This window comes from Dermochelys coriacea, chromosome 5, assembly GCF_009764565.3.
Source record: "Dermochelys coriacea isolate rDerCor1 chromosome 5, rDerCor1.pri.v4, whole genome shotgun sequence".
NCBI lineage: Eukaryota > Metazoa > Chordata > Testudines > Dermochelyidae > Dermochelys > Dermochelys coriacea.
In genome coordinates this window covers 51,745,729-51,772,676 of record NC_050072.1, presented here as the reverse complement: position 1 = coordinate 51,772,676, position 26,948 = coordinate 51,745,729, and the positions used below count along the sequence as shown (strand labels likewise).

The 26,948-nt window shown below is 41.2% G+C and overlaps 1 protein-coding gene across 3 annotated transcripts; it reads left to right on the top strand.

The window, feature by feature from the left end:
• The first annotated feature begins 109 nt into the window (after positions 1–109).
• LOC119856333 (occludin-like) lies at positions 110–26,948 on the top strand. Of its 3 annotated transcripts, none has more exons than XM_038403707.2 (9): positions 110–539; positions 2,427–2,519; positions 3,318–4,002; positions 6,900–7,061; positions 13,699–13,832; positions 19,820–20,020; positions 23,025–23,196; positions 23,949–23,990; positions 25,531–26,948. In XM_038403707.2, exons 2-9 carry the CDS (start codon positions 2,470–2,472, stop codon positions 25,630–25,632), a joined length of 1,548 nt encoding a protein of 515 aa, XP_038259635.1. In that variant the 5' UTR covers positions 110–539; positions 2,427–2,469; the 3' UTR covers positions 25,633–26,948. The 3 variants fall into 3 exon arrangements, with proteins under 3 accessions (XP_038259635.1, XP_043371021.1, XP_043371022.1); XM_043515086.1 differs by having other exon boundaries at positions 112–202; XM_043515087.1 differs by lacking the exon at positions 6,900–7,061 and having other exon boundaries at positions 351–539.

Genomic DNA, 26,948 nt, shown 5'->3' with positions numbered 1-26,948 from the left:
GGGTGAGAGACTCTCCCTCTGCCCCCCGCCCGCCGTTCGGAGTTTCTCGGACACGGCTCCAGCCCGCCCGCTCTTTATTTACACTCGAAGCTCAGCGCTTGGCCAGCCTCGCTCGACACTGGCTGCCGGCTCCTTCCACGCGCTCGCTAGCGGCGCTGCCGGAACAACCTGTTCGCCGCCTCGTCCCGGGCCTGAGTTTCAGGTGACGGGGTCACGCGCCGCGAGCGCCCCGCCCGCCGGAGGGGAAGAGACCAGCCAATGGGCGGCTCCCACCCCGCATTCCGGGCGGGGCAGCGGGAGCGCTGGGCGGGTCCCCGGCTCCCACCCGCGGCGGGGAGGGCGGACTGGGGGATGATCGCTCCTGTCCTTTAGCCCCAGGTGTGCGGACAGGGCGCATGCACCGCGGCTGGGTGTGGCTGCGGCTGCGGCTGCTCGGCGGGCTGGGGAGATGCAGGCAGGCCGCGCCCCGTTGCACAGCAGAGAGGTTAAAGAGCGGCGTCCTGGCGAGTCCAGCTGGTGCGTGGGTTGCTGGCATTAAGGTAAATGATCTCCTGGAGCTGAGTGCCTGCCCGGCTGACAAGGGGAAATGGAAGAGGGATGGGATGAGAGTAGAGTGTGTGTGTTTGCTAGCTAGCTAGTTAATAGTGTTGTTTGCTTTGTCTTATTGGGATCCGGGAAGTGGGCGGAGTCTCCTCCTCGCCCCCCACTCATCGACGCGGCAATGTAGGCGACTTCGGTTTCTCATTAAAAGTTTTTGTATAAATTTATACTTATGGCTTGTAATTTGAAATATCGAAATAAGACAAAAAGCTGATATTGCCAGTCTCTAGGGTACTAGTATGCGTTGTTCATTATTCTAGCCAGATCATGCGCAGATCTCATTTATTAAATGCTCAGTTGCATATTTAAACTGCGCTCTGTGTGAGTTGGGCGTTTTTTCCCTGCCACCCTGATGACTCTTTAGTTACATCTTTTGCAAGTTATGGTTCTGAGGCTCTTTTGGCACCTTAGAGACTAAGAAATTTATTTGCGCATAAGCTTTCGTGAGCTACAGCTCACTTCATGTGGGGCTGTGCGCTATAATAAGGTTTTAGTCTCAATAATTGCTCTCGGATGTGAGTGTTCTCTAAAAAAGAGTAATACAGGGAAGGAAGAATCAATCATATGATTTTAATACAAAGTTTCCACAGAAGTTGTAAACACCACAGCCTTTGGGAGCAGTCAATAAGTACTTCCTGGGTGTCTTGTTCAAAGATGGGTCTTTTCTAACAAGTTGTTTCCTTAAGATCTTCTCCCTCAGGAGTGACTATTCCACCAGGGCGTTCAGTCTGTTATGAATGCTTTCTTCTCTGTAAAGAGATTTTTTCAGGATGCACCAGAACACGTGCATTAAGTTCTTCTTTGCTTCTCAAAGAAACTCTGTATTATGCAGCAACTAATGTCTTCTATTCTTTCCTTTATCTTCACTGTAGTATCACCTCAGAGCTGCACTGAAACACATTACCTTTTGGTTGAAATAGCTGTATTCCGCATAACTAAGTTTGTGAAATGTTTTGGTAATGTTTATTGAACTGATTTTCCTACCCCAGCAATTAATGAGGACACCCACTTCCGGGACTGAAATCATTATTGTTTCAAACCATAATTTTAAAAGGCTAATTTTAAAGAGAGCTCTTGCTACTCCACTCTACACATGATGACTCTAAAACCAAGAACCTCCACCATCAAAAACATTTTAGCTATATACACTACTTGGTGTCACTGTGGGTGTGGTGGAGATAAAATTGTCACTTTCTTACATGCGTGAATAACAAAAGTTTCCCAGCCAGTATCGCCAAGTCCTTTCTTTTGCCGTAGTTCATGGGCAATCTGATTGGAAAAAGGTCTTTTCTCACTCTTGTTTAGAAAAACATACGATTTATCCCCAAATGTTGAATTAATTTACTGCACTCTACCAATGGTCATCTGAAATGACGTACTGCTTTGCGTCAGTACGTAAACAAACTGGGTAAAGGCAAAACTAATGAACCTCTCCAAAAAAGAAAATTGTAGATGATCATGAAGAATTATCATGGGGTCACTACTTGAGAGAGCTAGCAAGCTGTTAAATAATTAGATATTTTTGGGAGAAATCATAGTGTTAAGATCAACCACTGTGTGTATATATAATAAAAAAAAAAGATGAAGGAGTCTCTGGATGTTTTGGGGGAATAGAAGGAATTGTTTGTTTGCAGTTGGTGAATGGAAGACTCTAATTGTTGAAAGTCTTGAGAGAAAAAATAATGATTTGTCTTCTCATTATTATTTATTATTAGAGATTGAATAGCTAGCTGTACTACTTAATAGTAAGGTGATCATACTAGCTATTATGTCAATAAGCTGTTTAGATTGTTTTGTTACTAAGCTCGTCACTTTTTTTTTTCTAGTTACCAAAAATAAGTCTGAGTTTAGCAGACCAGCACTTCAACTATGTCATCCAGACCTTTTGAGAGTCCTCCACCTTATCGACCAGATGAATAGTAAATATTCTCTTTTCTGCTTTGGTTACCAATTTAATTTACCCCAGATAAGCAGTGTACATAGTTGGAGTTCATATCTTTAACAGCTCATTTATACAACTGTTAACAGGAGCTGTGTCAACTATCATCAGGTTGCTGCTGTTGGATTGTACCTTGCTGCTTATTTAATGAAAAAGCAAATGTCTGTCTAATAGCTTGGTTACCACTTTACAAGATGCTTTTACAGATCTAAGTGACAAAACTAATCAAATATAAAATTTAAACTGTCAATTAGGCTTTGCTAGGCTCAGTGTTGCAACTATCAATGGGGTTTAGTCTCGTATGTGCCTAAATTCCTTTTGAAAATGAGATTTAGGCTTCTAAATCAATTGGGCATTGTTGAGTGCTATTCTATCGAAATACCTTTGCAAATATGGGCCCTACTGTTTTGTATAATAAATACTGCACATTATCACTGTTAAACATTCTCTCCAAGTTTTCCAGAGCACCTGTTATAGTAATCTCTAAATGCCGATGATCAGAGTTGATTGATTTCAACCTTCTAATATTTGTAGCCAACCATCGTAAAAGCATCTGAGAGAATAAAATTCTATCTTTTTGGAGGAATATATGCTTTCCATTTAAATTTAGGGGGTCTTCTTTAAGAACTGGTTAATTCTGACCACTTCCTGAGTTAGTCTGTTCCTGATAACTTCATATCTCATTGCATGAGTGTCATGCACTATGATTTTTTTTGTACAATAGTTTTTCACAGATGGCTTAAAAACTTCAATTGATAACGTTTTCATCTTATTGCAGCAAACCTTCTCACTATGCACCAAGCAACATTACATATGCTGAGGAGAGGCCCTCTCAGCCCATGTACTCTCAACCAGCCTATTCCTATTACCCAGAGGATGAAGTGCAACACTTCTACAGATGGACTTCCCCTCCAGGAATAGTAAAGATCATGTCAGTTCTCATTATAGTGATGTGTGTAGGCATCTTTGCTTGTGTTGCTTCCACGTTGCCTTGGGATCTAGAATTCTATGGAAGTTCCTCTTTGGGATCTGGTGTAGGATATCCTGCATATGGTGGTTTTGGAGGCAGTTATGGTTATGGCTCCGGATATGGATATGGTGGAGCCTATGGCATTGGAGGAAATTACATTGAGCCCCGAGCTGCTAAAGGCTTCATACTTGCAATGTCAGCTTTTTGCTTTATTGCTGGAATGGCGATTTTTATAACAAGTGTTACCAACTCAAGCATGTCTAGAACAAGAAGATATTATCTAACTGTGATAATAGTAAGTGCTATCCTTGGCTTCTTGGTATTCATCGCATCCATAGTGTATGTAATGGCAGTAAACCCAACTGCACAAGCTTCAGGATCTGTGTTCTACAGTCAACTTATTGCTCTGTGCAGCCAATATTCTGCATCTACAAATACAGGAATCTTTGTGAATCAATACTTGTATCACTACTGTGTGGTAGAGCCTCAAGAGGTATGTATGCACTAATGTCTATGTGGTGGTTTTTTTTGTTTCTTTCCCTTGAGCTGACTAAATCGTACATCTAACAATTATGAGTACAAAACAATCATGTACAAAATCCATAGCTAATCTAGCTAAACTTTCTCTGCTCATTAAACCAATTCCTTCAAATTCTACCTTCCCACTGCACGGAGTGTTTCTAAAACAAATGAAGAGCCTGAAGAACTTTTAAATTCTTCCAGGAATATAGTAAATTCCATGAGTAGGGCCCTACTAAATTCATGGTCCATTTTGGTCAATTTCACAGTCATATGATTTAAAATATCATAAATTAATGATTTCAGCTATCTAAATCTGAAATTTCATGGTGTTGTAATTGTAGGGGTCCTGACCCAGAAAGGAGCAGTGGGGCGTTTGCAAGGTTATTGTGGGAGGGGCGGAGGGTTTGCAGTACTGCTACCCTTCCTTCTGTGCTGCCGTTGCTGGTGGCGGCGCTGCCTTCAGAGCTGAGCAGCTGGAGAGTGGCAGCTGCTGGCTGGGAACCCAGATCTGAAGGCAGAGCCACCGCCAGTAGCAGCACAGAAATAAGGATGGCATGGTATGGTATTGCCACCCTTACTTCTACGCTGCTACTGGCGGGATGTTGCCTTTAGAGCTGGACACCCAGCTAACAACCACTGCTCTTTGGCCACCCACAGAAGTAAGGGTGGCAGTACCGCACTCCCCCTAAAATAACCTTGCGAACACCACCCCCCCCACACCGCAACTCCTTTTTGGGTCAGGACTCCCAATTTAAGAAGCGCTGGTCTCCCTCTGTGAAATCTGTATAGTATAGGTTAAAAGCACACACAAGACCAGATTTCATGGTCCATAATGCGTTTTTCATGGCTGTGAATTTCATAGGGCCACATCCATGTTCATGGATAGAATTAAAATAAATACAAATAGTTTTTAGGAGGTCAAAATAGAGTCCTTTCCTTTTTAACTGGTGGAGACCTGTTAGCGTGCCAACCCTTTTTTCTCATTTTCCCATTGCCCCACCACATCTCTGCCCTGTCACAATAAAAGGAGCTAATTACTGTGGATGTTTTTATATGTGACTTTTCAGAGTAGCAGCCATGTTAGTCTGTATCCGCAAAAAGAAAAGGAGTACTTGTGGCATCTTAGAGACTAACACAAATTTATTTGAGCATAAGCTTACATGAGCTACAGTAGTGCACGGAAGCTTATTCTCAAATAAATGTTAGTCTCTAAGGTGCCACAAGTACTCTTTTCTTTATATATGATTGTGAGTCTTGTTTCTTTGTCAGTGTTTTTTAACCTAGTTTCTTGTATCAAATTTATCTGCACTAATTGCACCCATGCAAGAAAAAAGTCACTATGATAAGCCGTAACCACTTCCTGGTGTCCAATATGACCTGGTGTTGATACATTTAGTACCTTTTTAAATAAATCTTCAGCTACTGCAGTCACTCGTATGTTCGGGTAATGGAATTTTATAAAACACTAAATTTCAAAACCTATATTTGATGATTAAAAGAGCCTGAGATAAATACAACTCCTGCACTTGTGCACGGTAGGCCTTTTTTGAGAATGCCGCAGTTACCATATTATTGGCTAATCTCCACATTTCTAAAAAGTAGATTTAATTTTAATTAAATTTATGTACAGAAAAGATCTGAGCTGCTGAAGTTTTAAAGGCAGAATACTGTAGACTTCTGGACTCCTGTCCTAATTAGTGATCACAGTTTTCCCTGGCTCTTGTCTTCTTGTGTGTGTGTGTGTGTGTTTGTTTTTCCTAGATATAGGTAGAGAATGTTTTGAAACAAGTGTGTGCACTCTGTTTAAGGTCCCTAAAAAAGGAGAGGGTATTTTTAACTTGAGGTAAAATCTTAGTGAAGAGGTGGTTTGTAGTTTTCGCATAGGTTACCAAATCTAAGATTTAGGCTCCTCAGTAGGCTTTGACTCAACCTGCTTCAGGGGAAATCTAATCTGACCTGATACCTTGTATGAAAACTACAAACTGCCTTGCTTTCACTAGGGTTTTTACCTCAAATTAGTTAACTCCAGTTAAGAACACCTTTGCCTCCCCTTCTCTCCCCCCCCCCCCCCCCCCCCCCACCAACTCAGCGAAGACAAGGCCTCAGGGTGATATCAGATGATGTATGTGAGTGAAAATTTACCTCTCAAGTCACTTTTAGCTACCATTCACTTTCTTCTTTATAAATCTAGTTTAAGTGAAATTCATATTTGGGATCAAGGGGGCCGTTGCTAAAGATCTAACGTCCTTGACTCCTATTCAATAAAGGTATTAAAGCTCTTAGTAAACATGCTTGAAACCTCCTGAAAGGTCCTTTCTGGTTTTACTGGGAGAAAAAACTTGTTTCCTAATGTTTCTGATTTAAAACTTAAAAAAAAAAAAGGCTAAAGTTTGAAAAATAAAAAAGCTCAATTTAAAAAAAAAACCCTTTTCATGTCACCTTTGAGGAGTTATTTAAAAAAAAAAAAAAAGACTAGGTGGTGGTCCTGCAGCAGTTCTCTTCATGTTTCATACAGGCACAGCTGAAATCAGTGCAGGTGCCCGAGATCCATCCTTGGTATAAAAGTGTCGGGGGAGGAGTGTTTCCAGCAGGATTTACTCCTCTACTACTCTTAAATAGCTTCAATTTGGTCTCCTCTGTATGCTCTAAAGCCCATTTATTGGTCTGGAAATAGGGAATGTTCATCTGATGGAAGACGTTGGAGTTTTAATTTGTATTAGGATGCTGATTTATGTGGAGGGGGAGGAAAGGGCAGCTGTTTGTGGATGTTTTTTGGAGGGGAGCACTGAACTGATTTTTGGCACCTTGAATGGATGGTTTTGTCTTTAACTCTAATAAATATCTGCTACAAATTTTTTTCTTTTTTAGGCTATTGCCATTGTGTTGGGATTCTTGGTAATTGTGGCTCTTGCCATAATCATATACTTTTCTGTAAAGACCCGAAATCAGATGAATTATTATGGTAAAATGAACATTCTCTGGGATAAAGCTAAGATTTATGAAGAAGATCCCCCCAATGTAGAAGAATGGGTAAGTTTTTCATATTGGATGCTTATTCTAAACAGGTACAAACCCTCAAATTTCTTCTCAATTTCAAGGTTTCTGTGCCCCAAATTTGACTCACCTCTATTATAAGTGACATGATTATGTAAAACTCTCATTTGAAAAAAAACCCAACCCCATATCTTTAAAAATCTGGGGGGAAAAAAAATACTACCAACAGCATAGTACTAAGAGCAACTCTACAATAACAAGTCAGTTTGCACATGGAATAGAGCAAAAGCACTGTTAAACTAGGTGTTGGTTTTCAGCTTCTACAATGGGTTGTCTCCAACAGTAAAATTATTTGTAAAATAATTTACTATCATAATTTAATAAAATATTCAGGGCTTGCGTGTATTGCTATACTAAATACTCTGTAAACAGATGGTCTGAGGTGATTAAATCCCTCTATACAGCGATACTAAGAATGTAATCGGAAGAGGAAGCACATAAAACTGCAACAGTACTTGAATGTAGTCTCCCAGTTAAATGCTCTGGAAACCTAGCAACTGGGCTGTGAGATGTTATCCAATTTTGAGAAACATCCTTATTAGCTTTTACTTGTAGCTGCTTTTCAAAAAGCCCAGATTGATTGTGTCATACCCAACACAAAATTTCAGGGGTACTTGATTCTTAATGCTTGTAACTGTGTGTTCACAGTATTCATTGTGTACCTCTATAAGTGTGTTTGACCTGTGTGATTCTACCTGTGCTCATTGGGTAAAGGTCATGAGCCAGGACTGTACTGGGAACTGCTATAAAGAATCATTTGAAGTAAATGTTTCGGTGAGACAGTTTCTGGGTGTGTCTTTTCAATCCTTGTTTACTTGTGTTTCAAGCTGGCAGAAAATTTCCTATATATTCCCTTATCTGTAAAACTTAAAACCCTGATTGACTATCTGTCTTGCTTGTTTTTTGTTTGTGTTTTGTTTTTTGTCAGTATAAAGAGGTGGTAGCCTCTCCACAGTTAAGGTTTCAGCTAGTTTCTGTTGCAAAGGTCTTTTAGTCTCCTTGGAATTTATGGCTTGGAAGATTGTTTTGGCCAGAAAACTGCCAGATATATTCCGAAAGTAAAGGATAATAAATTTATAAACAACTTGTTTGAATTACAGTTATGATTACATTTTAGAGACTTCTGCTCTTCTGTTTCTTTTGTCTTCTCCTCGTAGGTCTGTAATAGCTTGTTTTTACATCTTCACATTTTCTAGGTAGTTGAGTCTCCTTCAATTCATGTCCTGGCTTAAACTCATTTTTTCAGATAAACTTTCATTGTTTTGGGACCCAGTCCTGCTCTAAGTGGTGATGGTGGTAGTTCTTTGCCACTGCAGTGGAAGAATTGGATACTATGCATGTGAACATGTAGTCCTCTAATGGTTGGCAGTGTCTTAGAAATAATTAGGGTGGTGGTTTATTTTATTTATTTATTTTTGTCTGAATATGTTGGTCTCCTTTTAGTTTTAAAGAGTAGATGTTTGGTTTTGGATACCAGGCTAAGGTTCCAGTACTGGGCTGTTTTGGGGAACGTGGTGGTAGCCTCTTAATAGTTGCCACAATATTCATGATTATTTTGCAAATGGTGGGTTGTTTGTTTTATCAATCTTATCACTCCATACAAAAACAACCCCCCCGCCCCCCCTCCCCAAAAAAACTCTTCATCTTAAGAAACTTCTAGGGTTAGGTCTTCTTGAGAACTACAACACTCTCTGAACATTTATATGAAACTAAGTGAGTAGTACTTACGGTGAAAAGATTTTTGTTTTGTGTGTGAAGTTTTTGCTAAGTGTCTTGCCTTTCAGAGACCCTCTCTGTCCGCCCAGAAAAGTCACATTATAGCATGAAATGAAACATAGGGAGCTCTGGAAATTGCTTCGTTAAAAGATTGTGTTCCTGATTTTGAAGAAATTGTCATTGATTGAAAAATAATCATGCCTCACAGCCAATGAGACTGAGGAAGAAGAGAATATAGTGACCAAGACCATTTTTGCCTCTGACTTCCAAACTGAACAGGACTAACTTTCAAAAGTGAAGAATGATTGACGATTACCCCTTTTCTTTAGGTTCTGATAGTGCACCCATCGCTGTGGTACCTGGGTTCATTCCTCACCAAAATTATCTCTTAATTTAGGATATGCACAGATTTGTTGGGCAGATGGAGGTGACTGAGGAGCTGAGAGTTCAGCTTACTAAAAGTTACACAGAATTTACGGTACAACTGGGCATAGAACTCGCTTAAATTGTGACACGTTTTGGCTGCAAAGGAAGGCATAGTCTAGTTCAAGTCCCTAAAATGAATTTAAACTTAAACGCTGCCCAGTCTTTTCTCCAGTGTAACAGCTGGGCTGGAAGGGAAGTGCTGTGTTTTCCCTTTGAAGTTTCACTGCCTGCCATCTCATCTTGTATTGAGAGGTCAAGGGGAAGCACACTTCCTTCACAACACACCTGGGGCTTGCCTATTATATCCTGATGTTTTGAAATGACCCAAATCTTGTATCTGTTAGGACAGCACTACGAGTACAGCACTTTTCTCAAACTTCATTGCATCCCCTTCTGACAACAAAAATGACAACATGACGTCAGGAGGGGAGCCTGAAGACTGAGCCAGCCGGAATCCCATCGCCTGAGTCCCGCCACCCCGGGCGATGCAGGGGAGGTCAAAGCTGAATCCCAAGGGCTTCTGCCCAGGGGGTGCCATGTAACTAGCCCTGGGCAGTGGGGTTTGGGTTTCTGCTTCAGACTTGCTGGAGCCCAACACCAGCCTTGGCAACTCCATTAAAATGGTGTCATGACCTAGGTTCTCTGTAAGCTGTGCAGCTGCCACGCAGGTCGCCCGGCCCAAACCTGCCAGAGCTGCCATGGCCGGGGAGTGTGTTCATCTCTCTCTCTCGCTCTCCCCCCCACCTTAGCCCCAGGGCAACCTGCACCCCAAGCCTTTCATCCCTGGCCCCACCTCTGAGCCCCCTCCCACACTCCGAACCCCTTAGGCCCCATCCCACCACATGAAGTTTTATGTGCACCCCAATATGGAGGTGGTGTGTCAGACATCACCTCCATATTAGTGCACGTTAAAAATTAATTCCACACATGTTGGGAAAAATTAGAGGGAACACTGGTAATCACTCACTTTGGAGTCCCGACCCATGGTTTGAGAACCCGTGAACTAGTATGATATTAAGTGACTGTAAAGGAGAGAGATTTTGTTTATAAAGTTCAAGGTTTCTTGGGGGTGAGGTTTGTGCTTTTGTTTTCTTTTTGGCTGCTTTATAAAGATGTGAGAAGTCGTCTTTTTTTAAAAACAAAACAAAGTAGCAATATCAGGCAAGTACAAGTAAAGTCTACTTTTCTGGCCCACTGGAAGATTTCTCATGGGAATGGGGTCCGGTGGTAGAGCTGGTTCTGAACTTCCTGATGAAAGTGGTTTTAGTCGGAAAATGCCACTTGGTTGAAAACAAACATGGAAACATAGAAGTTCATAAAAACTACTGACAAAAGTCAAGCAGGGTTCCAATGGATAGCTTCCAGGGTCTGCAGCTCTAGGATAGCCTGGCCATGCTTCACAGCAAGGAGCCTATATACCAGGGTGGGCAAACATTTTGGCCCGAGGGCCACATCGGGTGCAAAACTGTGTATGGAGAGCCAGATAGGGAAGGCTGTGCATAGACTGAAGGACAGTTGCTAAAGGGTGGATATCCAAATGTGTTGCTTAAATGAGTGTTTCCTTGTCATGTTTTCCTCCTGCCTAAAGTCTGGTCCAATTAGAATTGCACTGGCATAATATAAGGGCTGTGACTTTTAAACCAATTTGGTTACGTTGGTGTGACTTTGTGGACACTCCCACATTGATTTAAACCTGGCTTATGTTGATTTGAATGTAAATTTACAGGGGCAAGCTAGTTGCCAGGCTTAAACAGATGGAAACGTATCCACATGGGTTTTCACTAGTTCAGCTAAATGTAATTAACTTGGCACAAGTTTGTGAAGCCATACCCTTATTTTTCCAAGATTTTGATGTTGAAAAAGATTTGAGCACTTAGAACAACCTTATTTGGTCTTTTATTTAAGGAAATGCATCTATTTACTAGCTTGGGTGTCTTTTTAAATTGTGCCTCCCTCTCCTCAGGTTTTGTCTTTTCTTCCTCTCCTACCCACAGCCCTTTTTTTTTTTTCTCTCCCTGTAAGCAGTGTAGTGTAATCTACAAGTATATTTTTCTAAGGCAAAAAGTGAAGCGTTTTGTGTGCACTGGAACATTCTATCGGCTAACAGAGCTGACTCTCACAGCGAGGAAGGGAGAAGGAAATAAAAATATTTTTCAAGCTCCTGTCATCCAAAGTGCATAAACTTTGTACGTGGTTCATAAATAACACTCCTCCTTTACTGCAATATAGGTTTTTAGAAGTTGATGTTGCTTTTTCCCTTGTCTGTAGTGTGTGGGGGAGATCCTACCAGCACAGCATTCTGAGAGGTTTTGTTTGTCTCTTGCCCACTGCCATTCTAAACTAAGTAGCTTTTCTCTCTACTTTCTGGAGCCTTGTCCATGCCAGCAAACTTTGTAGCAGCAATTGACTACTGATGAGAGTAAGGGTGAAAGCTGCAGTGAAGCCAGGGCTTGGGCATCTTTACCATAGTATCACAACAGATGACATGATGGGTACAGCCTGAACCTTGGCTATGCTACAATTTCCATCAGTGGTGGTGAATTATATATGTACATTTTACGAGTGGAGATGCACTTAGGTCTCTTTGTTCCTATTTGTGTGTGTGTGTTTTTTTTCCCCCCTCACTTCTACTATTGAGTGTCTGTGTGGTATGTCTGCTTGCCCCAGGCCATGCTGCTGCTGCCTCTTCTTCACCAGCAGAAGCACAATTAGACTGAACCTGTTCTAGTATGATGAGCACTTTTTCTCCTGGCTTAGCAGTTACAGAATGGCACTGACTAGGCCTTCATGTCTGCTTTTAGGGTGGCTCCATTTGCTACAATTAGTGGGAACAAGAACATTGGCATAATAGTCCCACAGTAGAATTTGAAAAATTGGTATTGACGAGGAGATGCAGGATATTGACATCTTGTGCCAACCCTAAACCCTTCTCTATTTGTGGAGATCTCTAGTTACTTTAAAAAAAGCAGGGAAACAACAGTTAAGTGATATTTTGGAGTTAAAACAATACTTCTGATGCCATATCAAATAAAATGTTTTGAGACTCTCTTCCTTGGAAAAAACTTGTGGATGTAAAATACCTGTAGAACTGGAAAAACTAGTTAAGCCACCCTTTTGTCCAAAGAAACCCTAAAGGGATTTCATGCCTGCATATTTTCACAACATTAAAATCTCTAGATTAGACACAGCTTTGAGAGTAAAGCTCTCTTCTGCCTGAATTGTGAAGAGTAGGTAGTCTTGCAAACAATCAATACTGTCGTGTACACAATACCCAAATATAAATTTAAGACCCTCTAACGCTTAATGCTGGAGGACACTAGAGAGAGGTACATTACAAACATACCTGTATTTAGATCCGTTGAGCACAATCTAGTTCATTAGGGGCCCAGTTCAGAAAGGTTCTTAAACTCATGCCAAACTTCAAGCACATGAATAGTTCCCTTGACTTTTCAGTGAGTCTACTTGTGTTTAAATAACTTGTTGAAGTGGGGCTACAAATAAAGCTAATCACCCAGTTGCTCTGAGTCGTATTGTTTCTCAGCCAACTACATTAATCTACTCCTTCTGCTCTAATCTTCACACTGTGAAAGCCTGTCCCTTTCAATTTTCAGGTCACTCTTAATGGCATCTTTTTAAGAAATATAAATACAAGTTGCGCTTCAAATAACACAATCTTCTCCTTCTCTTCCCACCCCCCCCCCGTACTATTTCTACTTCCAATTCCAAAATTGCTGCACTCCTTTCAAATTGACCCCCCGAAAGACAGTAGTAATGGGCTGGGGAAGATTAATGTAGTCAACCCTCATTCATCAATCTGGCACTGATATGAAGCAGCTGCTGAGGTTTACCTGAATGTGATAACTATTCCATGGTACTGCAAGTGTAAAACTCTTTTTTCATATACTTGTAAGCTGTCTTGTTTCAGAAATACCCATAGCACAAATATCTCATGTAACAATGGGCAGCAGAATCGGATTTCTTTACAAATAACACAAACACAGGACTCTTATGCTTTGGGCCTAGAGCGTCCTGTGCCAAGGAGGGTGAAACTGCTGTGGCACTAAAGGATTTATTTATTTATAGTCCTCAGTGATGTCGAGCATGTGAGGGGTCTTCAGACTCCAGTCCCCCGTGCACACACGAGCTCAGCCCTCCGAAGCATTCAGTCCCCCTTATTTCAATCTGAGTCTCCACGTCTCTTTGGTCAGTGCTACCCTAGCATTAAAATAGAGCTCATGACTTCATCGTAGTGGTACTAGTGTCTCAGTCATCTGCTGTACGTATAGGAACATTTTTGAATAATTGGTGTAATTCTAGTTCTGAAAACGCTTAATTTATTTTAAAAATCAAGCAAAACTGACAGTGAACAGCTACAGGTGTTTGTCTTTAAAAAAAGAAAAAAGCTTTCAGCCACAAAACTGAGATGTTATGTATCTTAATGTTTCTCTTTTTTGAATCGGTATTTTACTAGGTAAAAAATGTAAATGCAGAACCAGCAAAAGTAGCGGACTGCCCAGATCAAGTTGCCAGTTCCATGGTTTACTCTGTTTCTGAGAAAGTTAATGAAAATCGAGTTTATACAGACACAACCTACAGAGCTATGCCGTAAGTAAACTGTTCCTTTCTTGTTAATGGATACAGAACACTAGAAGGGTCATAGAAATGCATTTAGACTCTTGCTCTAAAGAGAGGATCAAATCTTTGTTCTTACTCAGGATTCCCTATGGAAGAGATTGGTGGGATTCTTACCTGAATGCTTATTGCAGATAGAAAAGGAGTACTTGTGGCACCTTAGAGACTAACAAATTTATTGGAGCATAAGCTTTCGTGAGCTACAGTTCACTTCATGTTATCGTGTCTGTAGGGTGTAGATTAACCTGTGTATGTTGACTTGTGTTTGTGTGTCAATTTAATATTCTAGTTTTTTAAGGTTATGGAAGATTAATATCAAACTTTTGCCTTAGTTTGTAAAATTAAACAAACGTACACACAAGCCTCCGCTCTAAGCGTAGTTGAAAGGGGTGGTCTCCAGGTTATGCCGTTCTTACTTAATTATAACATGTTTTTGATATAAAATAGTTGCTAGTCAATTTGTTTTAAGATATTCTAGGAATTGGCTGTATTTTGTAGTATTTATCCATATTCATCCCTTCTGGTGCAAAGATTTTTAGTTGCTCTCCGTCACTTGCATTATGCCTTTTATTCTAGTTTTGACTGCAGTCTGGTCTGTAGAGATTACGTAAATTGAAACTGGTACTATGCAGAGTACGAAGAGCCCAGGATAGATTCTTCTAAGGCATTTATCACCTTGGTGTCCAAGCACCAGAGTGTGTAAATATTTAAAGGAGAAAAGAGAAATAAATATTCCTCACCATAAACAGTAGTGGAGGTAGGGGGAATTAAATGGAGTATGCTGATGAAAGAAAAATTGCACGTGTTTGAAGAAGAATAGAGGGGACCTGTCAGACCTAAGGGGTTGTGGGGGAGGGGAGAGTAAATTCAAAGATGGGGTGCTGAAGAGAAACAAATTGCTTGTTTGGAAGTGAATGTATTTATCCACCCAGTCAATCAATAGTGGTGGTCAACCAGGTTCCTTCTAAAAAGAAAGTACTAAAATCCACTCCTTCTAACCCACCCCTATATCTCTTTATCCTTGGAAAAATTAATCATCAGTCTCTCATCTGAGTGAGAAATATGAAGTCTTCTTAAGGTCGTATTGATCTCTGAACTCCTCTTTCCCACCCTGGGGGAGTGAGGGCATGGTACAGAGTTTGTTTGCTTTGTGTCCGGACTGGAAGGTGTGGTGTTCAACTTTTAATTGCCCGTCCGTATCTCTCTTGGGCTCATCTGTGGTACATGATGGCTGCTCTCCAGACTGGAAATCATGTAGCAAATCCACAGCACTGGACTGTGCTAAAACACACACGCTGTTCCTTTTTCCATGTTATAGAGCAGGCAGAGGACTTGCACTGTGCAGAAATTCCGCTTCTAAGCAGGACTCCTGTATGATTCGGTTCTCTGCTTGCTCATGACAATGGAAGAGACCCCACTGCCAAAAGTGAGGGGTGGGGTGTGTGTGTGTGTGTGTGTGTGTGTGTGTACTCCTGAAAAAGAAACCCCTGGCTGGGTCTAACTTGAGGTCTACAACCTGTCTGTTTAAATATAATTGTTCTTTCCTGAATGCTTTAAATCAGAACATGTGTCAAAAGACTTTGGATGTTCTTCATTGATTGTTACTCACACATTATATGAAAAGAAAACTAGTTACAATTTGACGGTCTCCAGCAACAGCTTATAATTTAGTCATTGACACACATTCAAATACTACAGACATTGCCTTCTCTCTTTCCTGCAGATCACTTGTCATACAGGCATCGATCTTTCAAGAAACTGTTAAATAGTGAACCCACTGGGGTGGGAGGGACAAGGATGGGGTAAGGGGGCTGAGACTGGGGCCACAGTTGGGGTTAGGGCCGGAGCAGAGGCTGGGAGTGGAGCCAGTGGGGCTGCAGCTGGGCTGGGGTCAGAGCAGAGCTGGGGACAGAGTGGGACTGGATGGCGTTCCCTTCCCGTCCCTGCGGGGGCTGGCCCAGGCCTGTCACGCACCCCTAAAGGGGTGTGCCCCACAGTTTGGGACCCCTTGCTCTAGATAGCCTTTAGCTGCATAGGGAAAGGAAAACACTTCAAATTCAGAAGGAATTTTAAAATTTAAATTTTATAATAGGATGAAGTCTTATGGCAAGTCTGAATGGAGGCCACTATATCGGTGTTGGTCAACGACAAGTGCATGGGCCTGCACCAGTCCCTGAGATCTCCCTGACACAATTTAGGAAGGCAGCAAACCTGTCCCTGATATCAAAAAGGTTGAGAAATACTGCACCAATCACTCTGTGATACCTCTTAACCTTCTTTACTTCCCTTCTCTGACAGCTTTGGACTGGGGTGATCTTTCCTCTCTGACGTAGGCATGCTGGATACAGTTTCCTTCAGAGGAATGCCTTGAAGTCAAGGCACAGAGAATATATTGCTAGTTCCAGGTGATGGTACTGTTTCATCCCACCTGGCACTGGACCCTGATTCTGGTACTGACCCTGGTACTGAGGTCCCAGAAGTGGTGCCAACCAAAGTGGTGCAGGTGGAGGAAGTAGAGGCAGCCTATCCTCCAGGGCTGGCCTCTTCCTTGCCCCTTGTCATCCCCGAATGAGGTGGTTGCAGGCCCTAGTAACCTGCTCCCTCCGGATGACTTCAGAGCCCATCAAGAGCTCCTGAAATGAGTCACCACAAACTTGGGGCTGGAAGCTGAGGAGCTGAAGGAGTCTGTGCACAACTTAATTGATACCTTGGCTGCAGCGACTCCCTCCAGAGTGGCCCTGCCAGTTAATGAGGTAGTATTGGGGCCTGTCAGGGTGCTGTGGCAGACCCCTTCGTGTCTGCCCCATCTCAAAAAGGGCAGAGAAGTAGTACTATGTACCTGCCAGTGGGTTTGAGTACCTGTACTCACATCTTCCCTCCTTCTCCCCCCCAGTCCCTGGTGGTGGTGGCTGCAAACAAGTAGGACACACGGGGGCAGTTGAACTCTACTCCCGAAAATAAGGAGGCTAAGAGACTGGACCTGTTTGGACGTGCCTCTTATTTGACAGGGGGAGGGATAGCTCAGTGGTTTGAGCATTGGCCTGCTAAACCCAAGGCTGTGACCTCAATCCTTCAGGGGGCCATTGAGGGATCTGGGGCAAAAATTGGGGATTGGCCCTGCTTTGAGCAGGGGGTTGGACTAGATGACCTCCTGAAGTCCCTTCCAGCCTTGATATTCTATGAAAGGCAGCCTCAAGTTACATATCTCTAACCAGCTGGCTCTGAGTCAGTATGATTTGAACCTGTTCTACTCAGTGGCCAAATTTAAGGACTCTCTGTCGCAGGAGTCGAGGCAGGAATTCATGGCCATCCTGGAGTAAGGCAAGATGCGGCGCCAGGGACCTCCCTCCTGGTGGCTTTGGATGTGGCTGACTCGGCAGTCAGAACGATGGCGTCAGCAGTCACCATGAGGCGCTGTTCATGGCTCCAGTCATCAGGCGCCTCTCACAAAGTGCTGCAGTCCATCCAGGGCCTCCCCTTCAAGGGTACCTCCCTGTTCTTGGAACAGACAGACTTCCAACTTCACCGCCTCTAAGACTCAAGGGCTATGCTTTGCTCCCTGGCCTTTACACTCCCCCAGCCTCAAGAAAGCGTTTTAGGCCCCAGCAGCCTCCCAGATTTCTGGTGCCTCCCAGGCAAGAGCCCTTCAAAAGAAAGGGAAAGGGCTATAAATGTTGTCGGCCCCTACCTTCTGCCTCAGTTTTCCAGTTGGGCTTGCACAGATGGCCCGGTGAGGCCAGGCAGGCCTTTTGAAGGTATGCCCAAGGATGGCATACCTATCTCGACTGCAGATGCATCCCCCTATTTGTTTTTGGACTGCCTGTCATCGCCCTTCTACCTGGCATGGTCTTCATAACATTGGACCATTGGGTGCTCAGCACTATAACAGTTGGTTACATCCTCCAGTAACGCTTTGTGTCCCGTCCCCTCCCTCCCCATCCCTCTTCAAGGACCCTTCTCACAAGCAGCTTCTCATCCAGGAGGTGCAAGCCCTCCTTTGTGTGGGGGCTGTAGAGGAGGTTCCTCGAGACATGAGAAGAAAGGGGTTTTACTCCCAATTTCCTAATCCCGAAGGCCAAAGGGGGTCTAATGGCCTATCTTGTACCTGTGTTGCCTCAACAAATATCACAAGAAACTGAGGTTCCACATGATCTCCCTGGATTCAGAAGACTGGTATGTCAACCTCAATTTGAAGAACTCTTATTTCCACATCTCCACCTTCCATTGACACAGAAGATTCCTCAGGTTTGTGGTGAGTCAATGCCACTATAATTCACTGGGCTTCAGTATAGCCTGTCGACAGCCCTGCAGGTTTTCACTAAGTAGTGGTTGCGGCCTTCCTCAGGCATTGAGGTGTACAAGTCTGCCCATACCTTGCCGGCTGACTGATCAAAGGCCACGCACAGGCTCAAAACCAGCAAACACTGGCATAATATGGGTCACCTTTCAGGCCGTGGGCCTCATAATAAGCAATCACAAGTCAACTTTGGTCCCAGCTCACAGAATAGAGTTCATCGGGGTGGTATTTGACTCTCCAGCTCAGGCCTATTTACTGGAGACCATATTCCGAACTCTGTCAGACTGGATCTCCCAGCTTGCAACCTACCCTCTTACAACCGCCTGGGTGTGCCTCAGATTGTTGGGTCGCATGGCTGCATGTACCTATTTGGTGCAGTAGGCGCAGCTATGCCTCAGACCCCTACGGATGTGGCTGGTGTCGGTCTACTCCCTGGGCAGACGCCACTTGGACTTGGTACTCGTGATTTTGCTGCCCATCCTAGCTTCACTAGTTTGGTGGAGAGACCTGGTTTCCATTCCTTTTGCTGCCATGTATCTGTCGGTAACGTTGGTTTTGGATGCATCAGACCTGGGGTGGGGAGCCCACCTCAACAGTCTCATGACTCGGGGCCTCTGGTACCAGGAATTGAAAATAAATGTCAGGGAACTCGGGACGGTACGCTTGGCTTGCCAGATGGTCCTTCCCCAGATTTAAGGCAAGGTGGTGCAGGTCTTGACAGACAACACAACACAATGAGCTCAATTTTCAGCCCTGTGTTCTAGAAAATCGAGGGAGAGAGCTCATCTGTAAACAAAGCTAGATCATGTAAATAGGAAATTTATTCTTGATGCTTTATACAAAACATGATGATTTGCTGGTACTATCACCATCTTGTGAAATTACTTGTTGGTGCAAATGTCATATTTTCCTAACCTTTTGCTCACCATAACGCTCTATTTCTGTTGCCCACTTCTTCATCTTCGGTGTCCTGGATTCTTCGGTGTCCATCCTAAAATGTGATGCTCAGGATTGTGTCCAGGACAGTCAATTCTTGCTATAAGCAAAATGTAGTTGAGTTTCTAAAATCTTAGGAGCTTTCGTACAGCAAAAATGCTGATCATGTAAGAAATTTCATATTCTATGGTTGGATAACAGATTCTATTTGTTTGAAGGACAGCCTTTGACAGACATACCTTTGACAGACCTCTGGGCTACTGTCATTCTATGAACTATTATTTCTGTTTTAAATGGAGTGCCATTCTGTAACGGACACGCTTTTTTAAAAATTCACAAGTAGCTTTCCTTGTGTAGGGGATATCTTACTATTCTTTAGAAGGTTAGTTGATTACACTGGGCTGAAAGCGTATGTTTCTCGACTCACCAGTTTTAGGTGAAAATGGGAGCATGAAATCAGAGGTGGAGTGATTTAAAAAATCTTGGAAACTTGTTCCATTTGATTTTGGAACAAATAGGTTCATATTTTATATTCATTTTGTTAGCCACAGTTAGTGAATTAAAATGAGTGACTTTTGTTTTCCAAATACGTGTTGAATTTTTTATAGAATAAAGATCGAGATTATTTTGTCTTTTAATTGATCCTGTTAATACTTACCCTGCATGTTTAATGTTGATAATTCAGCCTGTAAATGGCAACTAATGAGATCTTTACTGCTTTTGGTAGGGAGTCTGAAGTTGTTGTTCCATTAGTGAAGGCTCTCACGCAGTCAAATTATACTGGTAACAGTAGTTACGATGGATCGGCTAAGGAAGCACCACAAAAGAGAAGAGCGGGAAGACGGAAGAGAACCAACTCTGATAACTATGATGCAGATTACACCACTGGAGGGGAGTCTTGTGATGAGCTGGAGGAAGACTGGGACAGGTACTGACGACAACTTCATCAGGCATTGAAATAATGCAAACTCCACTGCTTGTGATGCTCTAGATGGGCAAACCCAGTCAATAAGTGTGGTGTGTCTGCTGAATGTGGTAGTGGTTGGAAGCTTGTTATTAATATACTGCCACTATCCACGGTATGCAAGTGGCACTGCAGCTATAAGGACTATTGGAATAGGAAGGAGGGCCTAGAAAGGTGGTGGGGAAAAGAGTTGCCTTTTATACTTGGAAACATTGCCATTGAAAGGAGTATTTGCAGCAGTAGCATTATCCGCTGTTGCTTATCTGAAGTAGCCTCTTCCACTGATGCTACTACCATAGAATGATTTCATAACATGGTCATTGAACAAGACTTTGGGTGTTTTGGGACATCTGTATTCACCAGGAGGCACCAAGTATATTTGAAGTGTCCCATTTATATTTGAATATTGAGACTGAAACAGTTAACCAATATAACAGATGCTTCAAAATTTGCGTTAGTGAGTTCCTAACACTGCTCATCAGAGCAAGTCAAGTTGAATGCATACGTGCTGCAAGCTGTCCCACAAAACGGGGAATAAAACTCTCCCCTCCTCTGCAACACTCCTGTTAGTTCAATATAGAAACGCACTGACTTCCTCCCGAGCACACGCAGCAAATCTGTGTTAAACCCGCTTCCATAGTCCTTAAGGTTCTCACACAGTAAGTACTGTCCCTCTTCTCGCCCCTTAGCCCCCCTCCCTCCCAAAAAAACGTTTATTCTGCCCTGCCTATAGACAAAAACTGATCTGCTTTGGGTGATGAAGAAACTGAAATACTTGTTATGGACAGCTAGGATTTCATGCCGCTATGAAGCGGATAATGCTTTAGAGTAAAATTAGCCGTATTTAATAATAAATACAAGTGGTCTTTAGACAATAATCAAGTTAATCTGTGGAACACTTGCTAAAAACTGATGGCTCTTCCAAAATGAGCTGGTGAGAAGGCCGTAGTGGGATAATATAGCTGAACTCTAACCTGCAGAGGGGTAAGATTTATAACCCACAAGAAAGGAGGATTAAACCATTCAAACCACTATAGACTTTGGTAAAGTTAGCGATTTGCATTTAGGAAAAGCACTTGGGTATTTTTGCATTGTATATAATGTGAACTGGGGACATTGGTTCCCGGGAAAATCCAGAAGGTGGGAAGAGTACTAATGTTGTGCCAATATTCAAAAAGGAAAAGTAGGATGACTTGGGTAATTATAGGTCAGTTAGCCTGACCTCAGTCCTGGGCAAAATAAGGGAAAAGCTGATATGGGATTCAATTAATAATGAATGAAAGGATAGGATTATAATGAGGCTTGGAAAGGTTAGATTTTTATCAATTAAATGTCAATTTCACTGTTCACATGCAAAGCAACAAAAAATATTTCCATCAGTAATCATCAAAATGTACAGATGGGTGAAGAAATAAAAATGCTGCTTTGAATATTTGGACACTTGATGTTGACAGTTTGTGTTTGAACAGTTGTAAAACTCTAACTTTTTGAATCTCAACATCTGTAATTATTCACCTCACCCCTGCCTGATTTCCCGCAATTGTGAAAATGTAATCAGTAAAAAAATTAAAAATGCTTGACAATAAACATTGATATTTATCTTGAAATTATTTTAAAAAATTGAAGCCTAAATATAACTAATGCCAGTTAAATGTGATTTTATGGAATACAGGTCTTGTCACACAACTGACTATACACTTGGGTAAGATTACAAGTTTGATGATAAAAGTAACTGTGTAGATGTAATATACTTTGATTTTAATACTGCATGCCATTCTGGTTTAGAAAATTAGCTCTATACAATATCAAGAGAGCACATGTTAAATGGCTTAAGAACTGGTTAACTGACAGATCTCGTCAAGTAGATATCAGTAGGGAGTCATACTTGCATGGGGGTGTTTCTAGTGATGTTGTCAAGAGATTGGTACTAGATCCAATGCTATTCAACATTTTTATCTATGATCTGGAAGCAAATATAAAATCACAGTGTGGATGAAATTTGCAGATGACACAGATTGTTGGAATGGTAAGTAATGATGAGCGGGAATCACATGGAACAATCGGGTTTGCTTGATAATCTGGGCCCATTCAAACAGAATGCGTGTTGTTAATGTCAAAAGCCAAGTTGCACATCTAGGAACAAGGAAAGCAGGCAATTCTTACAGAATGGGGGGATGTATCCAGGAAAGCAGTGACTCTGAAAAGGATTTAGGAATCGGTGAACAAGTAACTCGACACGAGTTCCCAGTGTGGTGCTCTGGCAGAAAGGCTAAGACAATTCACAGGGAATATTCAATAGGAGGAGGAGGTTATTTTACTTGTTTATATGGCATTGATGAGACTGACACTTGATTATTCCATACAGTTTCGGGGTCCACATTTTAAGAAGGATATTGAAAGATTGGAGAAGGTACAGAAGAGGGTCACAAAAATGCATAAAGGGATGGAGAAAAGGTCTTATAGTGAGGGATTTGAAGTGATCAGTCTATTTAGTTTATCAAAAAGGAGATTGAGAGGTGATGTGATTACAGAATACCTTCACAGGGAGAAAATAGCAAGTACTAAAGGACTCTTCTAACTTAAAGGAGAAAGACATCACAAGAACCGAGTACTGACAGGTTTCAGAGTAGCAGCTGTGTTAGTCTGTATTTGCAACAAAAAAGAGTACTTGTGGCACCCTAGAGATTAACAAATTTATTTGAGTGTTTTGTTAATAAATTAATAAATTTGTTAGTCTCTAGGGTGCCACAAGTACTCCCTTTCCTTTTAAGAACTTAGTTTGCTATGTGGCCCTACCAGTGCCACTAGTTTCTCTGTCAGGAGCAGTAACTTCCATCCAAAATGTAACATGCGCACTCTCACCTTCCATCCAATGGATAAACAAACATTTTTCTGTTATACAGCTGAAGATAGTCCATACCATATGTAATATGATTTTTTTTTTCTCTCTCTCCTTCTCTTCCCCTAGGGAATACCCACCAATAACAACAGATCAACAAAGGCAAGCATATAAGCAAGACTTTGACTCTGGATTACAAGAATACAAGAGTTTGCAAGCTGCACTTGATGAAGTCAATAAAACACTCTCTCGACTGGATAAAGAGTTGGATGACTATAGTGAAGACAGTGAGGAATATAAGGTATTTCCATGGATAACTTGAATGTTTATGTAGGATATCTTTGAGGAAAAAGGGTGGTGGTTAATTAATGTATGCAAAAATAGGTGCCATGTACCAGTGAATGCTAGCTTTTGTCATACAGATTACTGTTTAGCAAGTAAAAACTTGGACTTAGTGAACTGATGGTGCGAAACTTAATGGATTTGAATTTGAAAAAGGAGCTTTTCAGAATTTAGAGGTTTTATTCAAATGTTGATGGGATACTGAAGATCTTTGTAAATGGAAAACTCCCTTACAAATAGGATGGAAAAAACTTCCTGATCTTTTGATAGTGAGATGATCATATATTTTAGACTCTGCTCCAGAGTTCTAGATCTTGGCCTGGGATTAAAAACTATCAATGTCCTGGAAAAAATACTGATGGTGGTGATCTCTTCTGTCAATATCAGGATTTTTGTTCAGCCTTAATATCATTCCCCACCTCCGTTAGATTTTTATTAAATGGGCTTTTCTCCTCTAAGAGAGGATGGCATGTATCATGTATCCTAACACAAACAGATTTCTAGCTCTAAATCCTTCAGACTGTCTACCAGGCTTACTCCAAAGACTATTTTTACATCCTCTGTAGATCAACTGCCTTACTTTGTAACTTTAGATTTTTAACCCAAATGTAGGTTAGCCACTCAAAAGCGTGTAACGGAATGTTAAACCTGCATTGTTCATAACACTGACATGAACTGTCCTACTTAATTTAATTTTCTCCCCAATTATAGATTGCTGCTGAACAGTACAATAGGACGAAGGCTATAAAAGCAGTAAGTTTCATAAGGTTCTCTTATTCTTGTTTGCTATTTCTAAGGACTTTTTTGTTTTGGTTTTTAAAAAAGGGGTTGTTTTTCTTTTCTTTTTCTGTCTGACTCGCATGCAGAGTGACAACTGCTGGAAGCAGGTGCCAAGTACTTCACTTTTAGCAGATCTCTAATTGGGGCTTGCGCAGTAAATTCAAGAAGTCAAACTTGGCCCATCTCCAATGTAGTCAGGCAGTCTAGTTGTGACTGCTTATACCAGGACTGAAATTGGCCTAAACTGCAGCAAAACCTGTTGAGATGCTTCTCACTATGAGCAAAATATAATGGGTGTTTATGGTGAGATGACTCCAGCTATTGCAGTACTGAAATAATGGCAACTGAGTAAAGACTTCAGTATGCTTAAAGCATTTTCTAGGCAGACAGAATGCCCATGAAATAGCAAGACTAATAAAGCTCTGGCAAAGGTTAAGTATGGGGCAAGATTCCCTTGTCCCTCAATCCTAATATGCAACCTTCCTGATTTTTCGAGCATTGGGCTTCTCTTGACTTAGTCTGTCAAATTGCATGGGTTTGTAGGCAAACTTTAGTAAGGGACTAAGATTGCATTGGCAGGGAGATATTGAATGGATAAACTAGTCTTTCCTATCTCTGCTGGTTTTGTCTTTGTAGAAGTTAAATAACCGTTCAACTCTTACCTAATCTGAAACTTCAGCATACGTGAGAACGGTATCTTCTGATAGTAATTTTTGAAAACTTTGAAACAATAGATGAAATGTTGCCACCTCTCACAATTTTATAGCAAGTCTCACAATACTTAGTGTCAGTCGTAATATCCCAGGTGATAGAACTAGGTTACTGCATGAGATTGTCAGCTTTAGTAAACTAGTTTTTAACCCTGATGGCTGCAGAACAAAGCTTTAAAAATGAACTCTGAATGCTCAAAGAAAGAACACAAGGCAAATAGTCCTTCCCCAAAAAGAGGCTAACTCATGATTTTTGAACTCTTGAGATTGGCAGTACTGGAGTTGAAACTATGTATTTCCTAGCTGTTGGCAATATTTTTGCTTCTGGTACTTGAAAAGCTGTTTTGGACCTTGCACAGGAGGGTTGGATGCAACTCCTCTCTCTTGAGGAGGCTGTATCTGTGCTTATTTACACAAGATTCCCTCCTTGCTGGTCACCAAAACACATTTGATTTTTTTGCAAACCTTACAAGTTCCTATAAGAATGGATTCTTCTTACAGCAGGCTAGTTAAGCTGGTAAAGCAACTGACGTACTTTTTTACAGTATAAAAGTAACTTAAGAGTCCAAGTGTTTTATCATTATCCGAACTGCCAGAATTGTACGTAAACAGATGAGCTGCTTAGATTCCTGGTACCTTTTTCAGATAGGACTCAAACTGATGTTTACTGACTGTTTTTTGTAACTCTGAGACTTATAATTTTATTTCAAATGCATATTTATATTAATGTGCAGCCGTATAGCACTTTTCATATGAGAATTCTGATTGGACTAATGCCACACTTGGTTTGTGTTTTTGTTTAGTCAGCAGACTATAAGAACAAAAAGGCACAGTGCAAGAAGCTGAAGAGTAAACTGTCTCACATAAAAAGGATGGTCAGCGATTATGACAGTCGGAGATCGTAGAGGAGGAAAAGAAGGAAACAAATTAGAATCACTAAAGAGGTTATGTCCAGTTTTGTAACAATGGGATATAAAATGGCTTTGGTTGTAGCTGAGAAACAAAACCCCTTCTGTCTTACTGGTTAAAAAACAAACATAAACCCCACCACCACCAACAACCACCTCAGTTTTACTTACCTCAATGTAACAAATTTTGATACCTTGTTTACTGTGGAGTACAGCTAACAAACCAGACAAGGAATCTGTTCTCTTTTGAAGCCTGGCATTTTTGCCTGGGAACAATTCAGGTCCAAGGTGTTGGTTTGACTTATTTAGAATTAAGTTGTTGAGGACTTTAAATATCATTGCCCTTGTCCGTATATTAACTCATTCCCCAGCTTTGTTCTCTACTCCATATGGTGTGCCTGAATTTTGAAAAGCAGTTTCCAGATAATGCTGCATCTTTTTGGCTCCTAATTGCAACACATTTGGATCTGTGTTGGTTACATAAACAGTAAGCTCTGTGATCTTCAAAATTTCACTCCTGCAGTGTGCATTATATCCCACTGTAACCACCCCGTTCGTAGGGTCATGATTAACCCTTTTTTAGGAATGCGTTAAGTTGCATAAGTAAGTGTATTAATGAGACCAATATAGTGTGTAACTAATGAAAAAGTGAATCTAAATGTGAATATATTAGCTTTTTTTTAAATCTACATTTGTATTTTAGATTTTTTTTATTGTACAGGCGTGTATTTAGAATAACCAGTTATTCTTTTTATGGCTTACGTATGCTTTGTAACTGTGTGACTATGTGCAGAATCTGGAAGTTCCTGTGAGCAGTTGTCTTCTGCTAAAAGTGATTTATTATTTGACAACTAAGTCAATGCATTGTCTGATGCAATTAACCTTGACCATTGTGGTTTTTTTTTTTTAAAACAGCCAAAATGTTTTGACCATTGTAATTAAAATAGTGTGATGGGGCCTAAATTAACTAAAACCAAAGTGAAGTTCAGTGGTTTTAATAAAGTTCTGAATCTTACATTTTAGGCTTAATTTCCCATGCTAGCTGATATTTTTTTTTTTTTTTTTTTTTTAAATGCTCTTAAGAGGAAAAGCAAGTGACTCTTCATGGAAATTCCAGAACTCTTTATACCTAAAAAAAACCAATCTTTTCTGTAAGTTGCACTCTTACATTTTTGATGCAATACTTAAATTGTCTGCAGTATATAGCTTTTTTTAAAGTAAATCATTTTTCATATTAACTGCTCTTAAAGGGTAAGCAAGTTTATGCTTCTAAAATATATTTTAACCTCCATTACTGAATACCTTCAATAAAA

Excerpts from the sequence above, each read along its gene's own strand:
- LOC119856333 (XM_038403707.2), top strand. The coding sequence starts at position 2,470 with ATGTCATCCAGACCTTTTGAGAGTCCTCCACCTTATCGACCAGATGAA. Across the intron at positions 4,003-6,899 it reads GTGTGGTAGAGCCTCAAGAG|GCTATTGCCATTGTGTTGGG; the intron begins GTATGTATGCAC and ends TTTCTTTTTTAG. Across the intron at positions 20,021-23,024 it reads CTGGAGGAAGACTGGGACAG|GGAATACCCACCAATAACAA; the intron begins GTACTGACGACA and ends CTCTTCCCCTAG.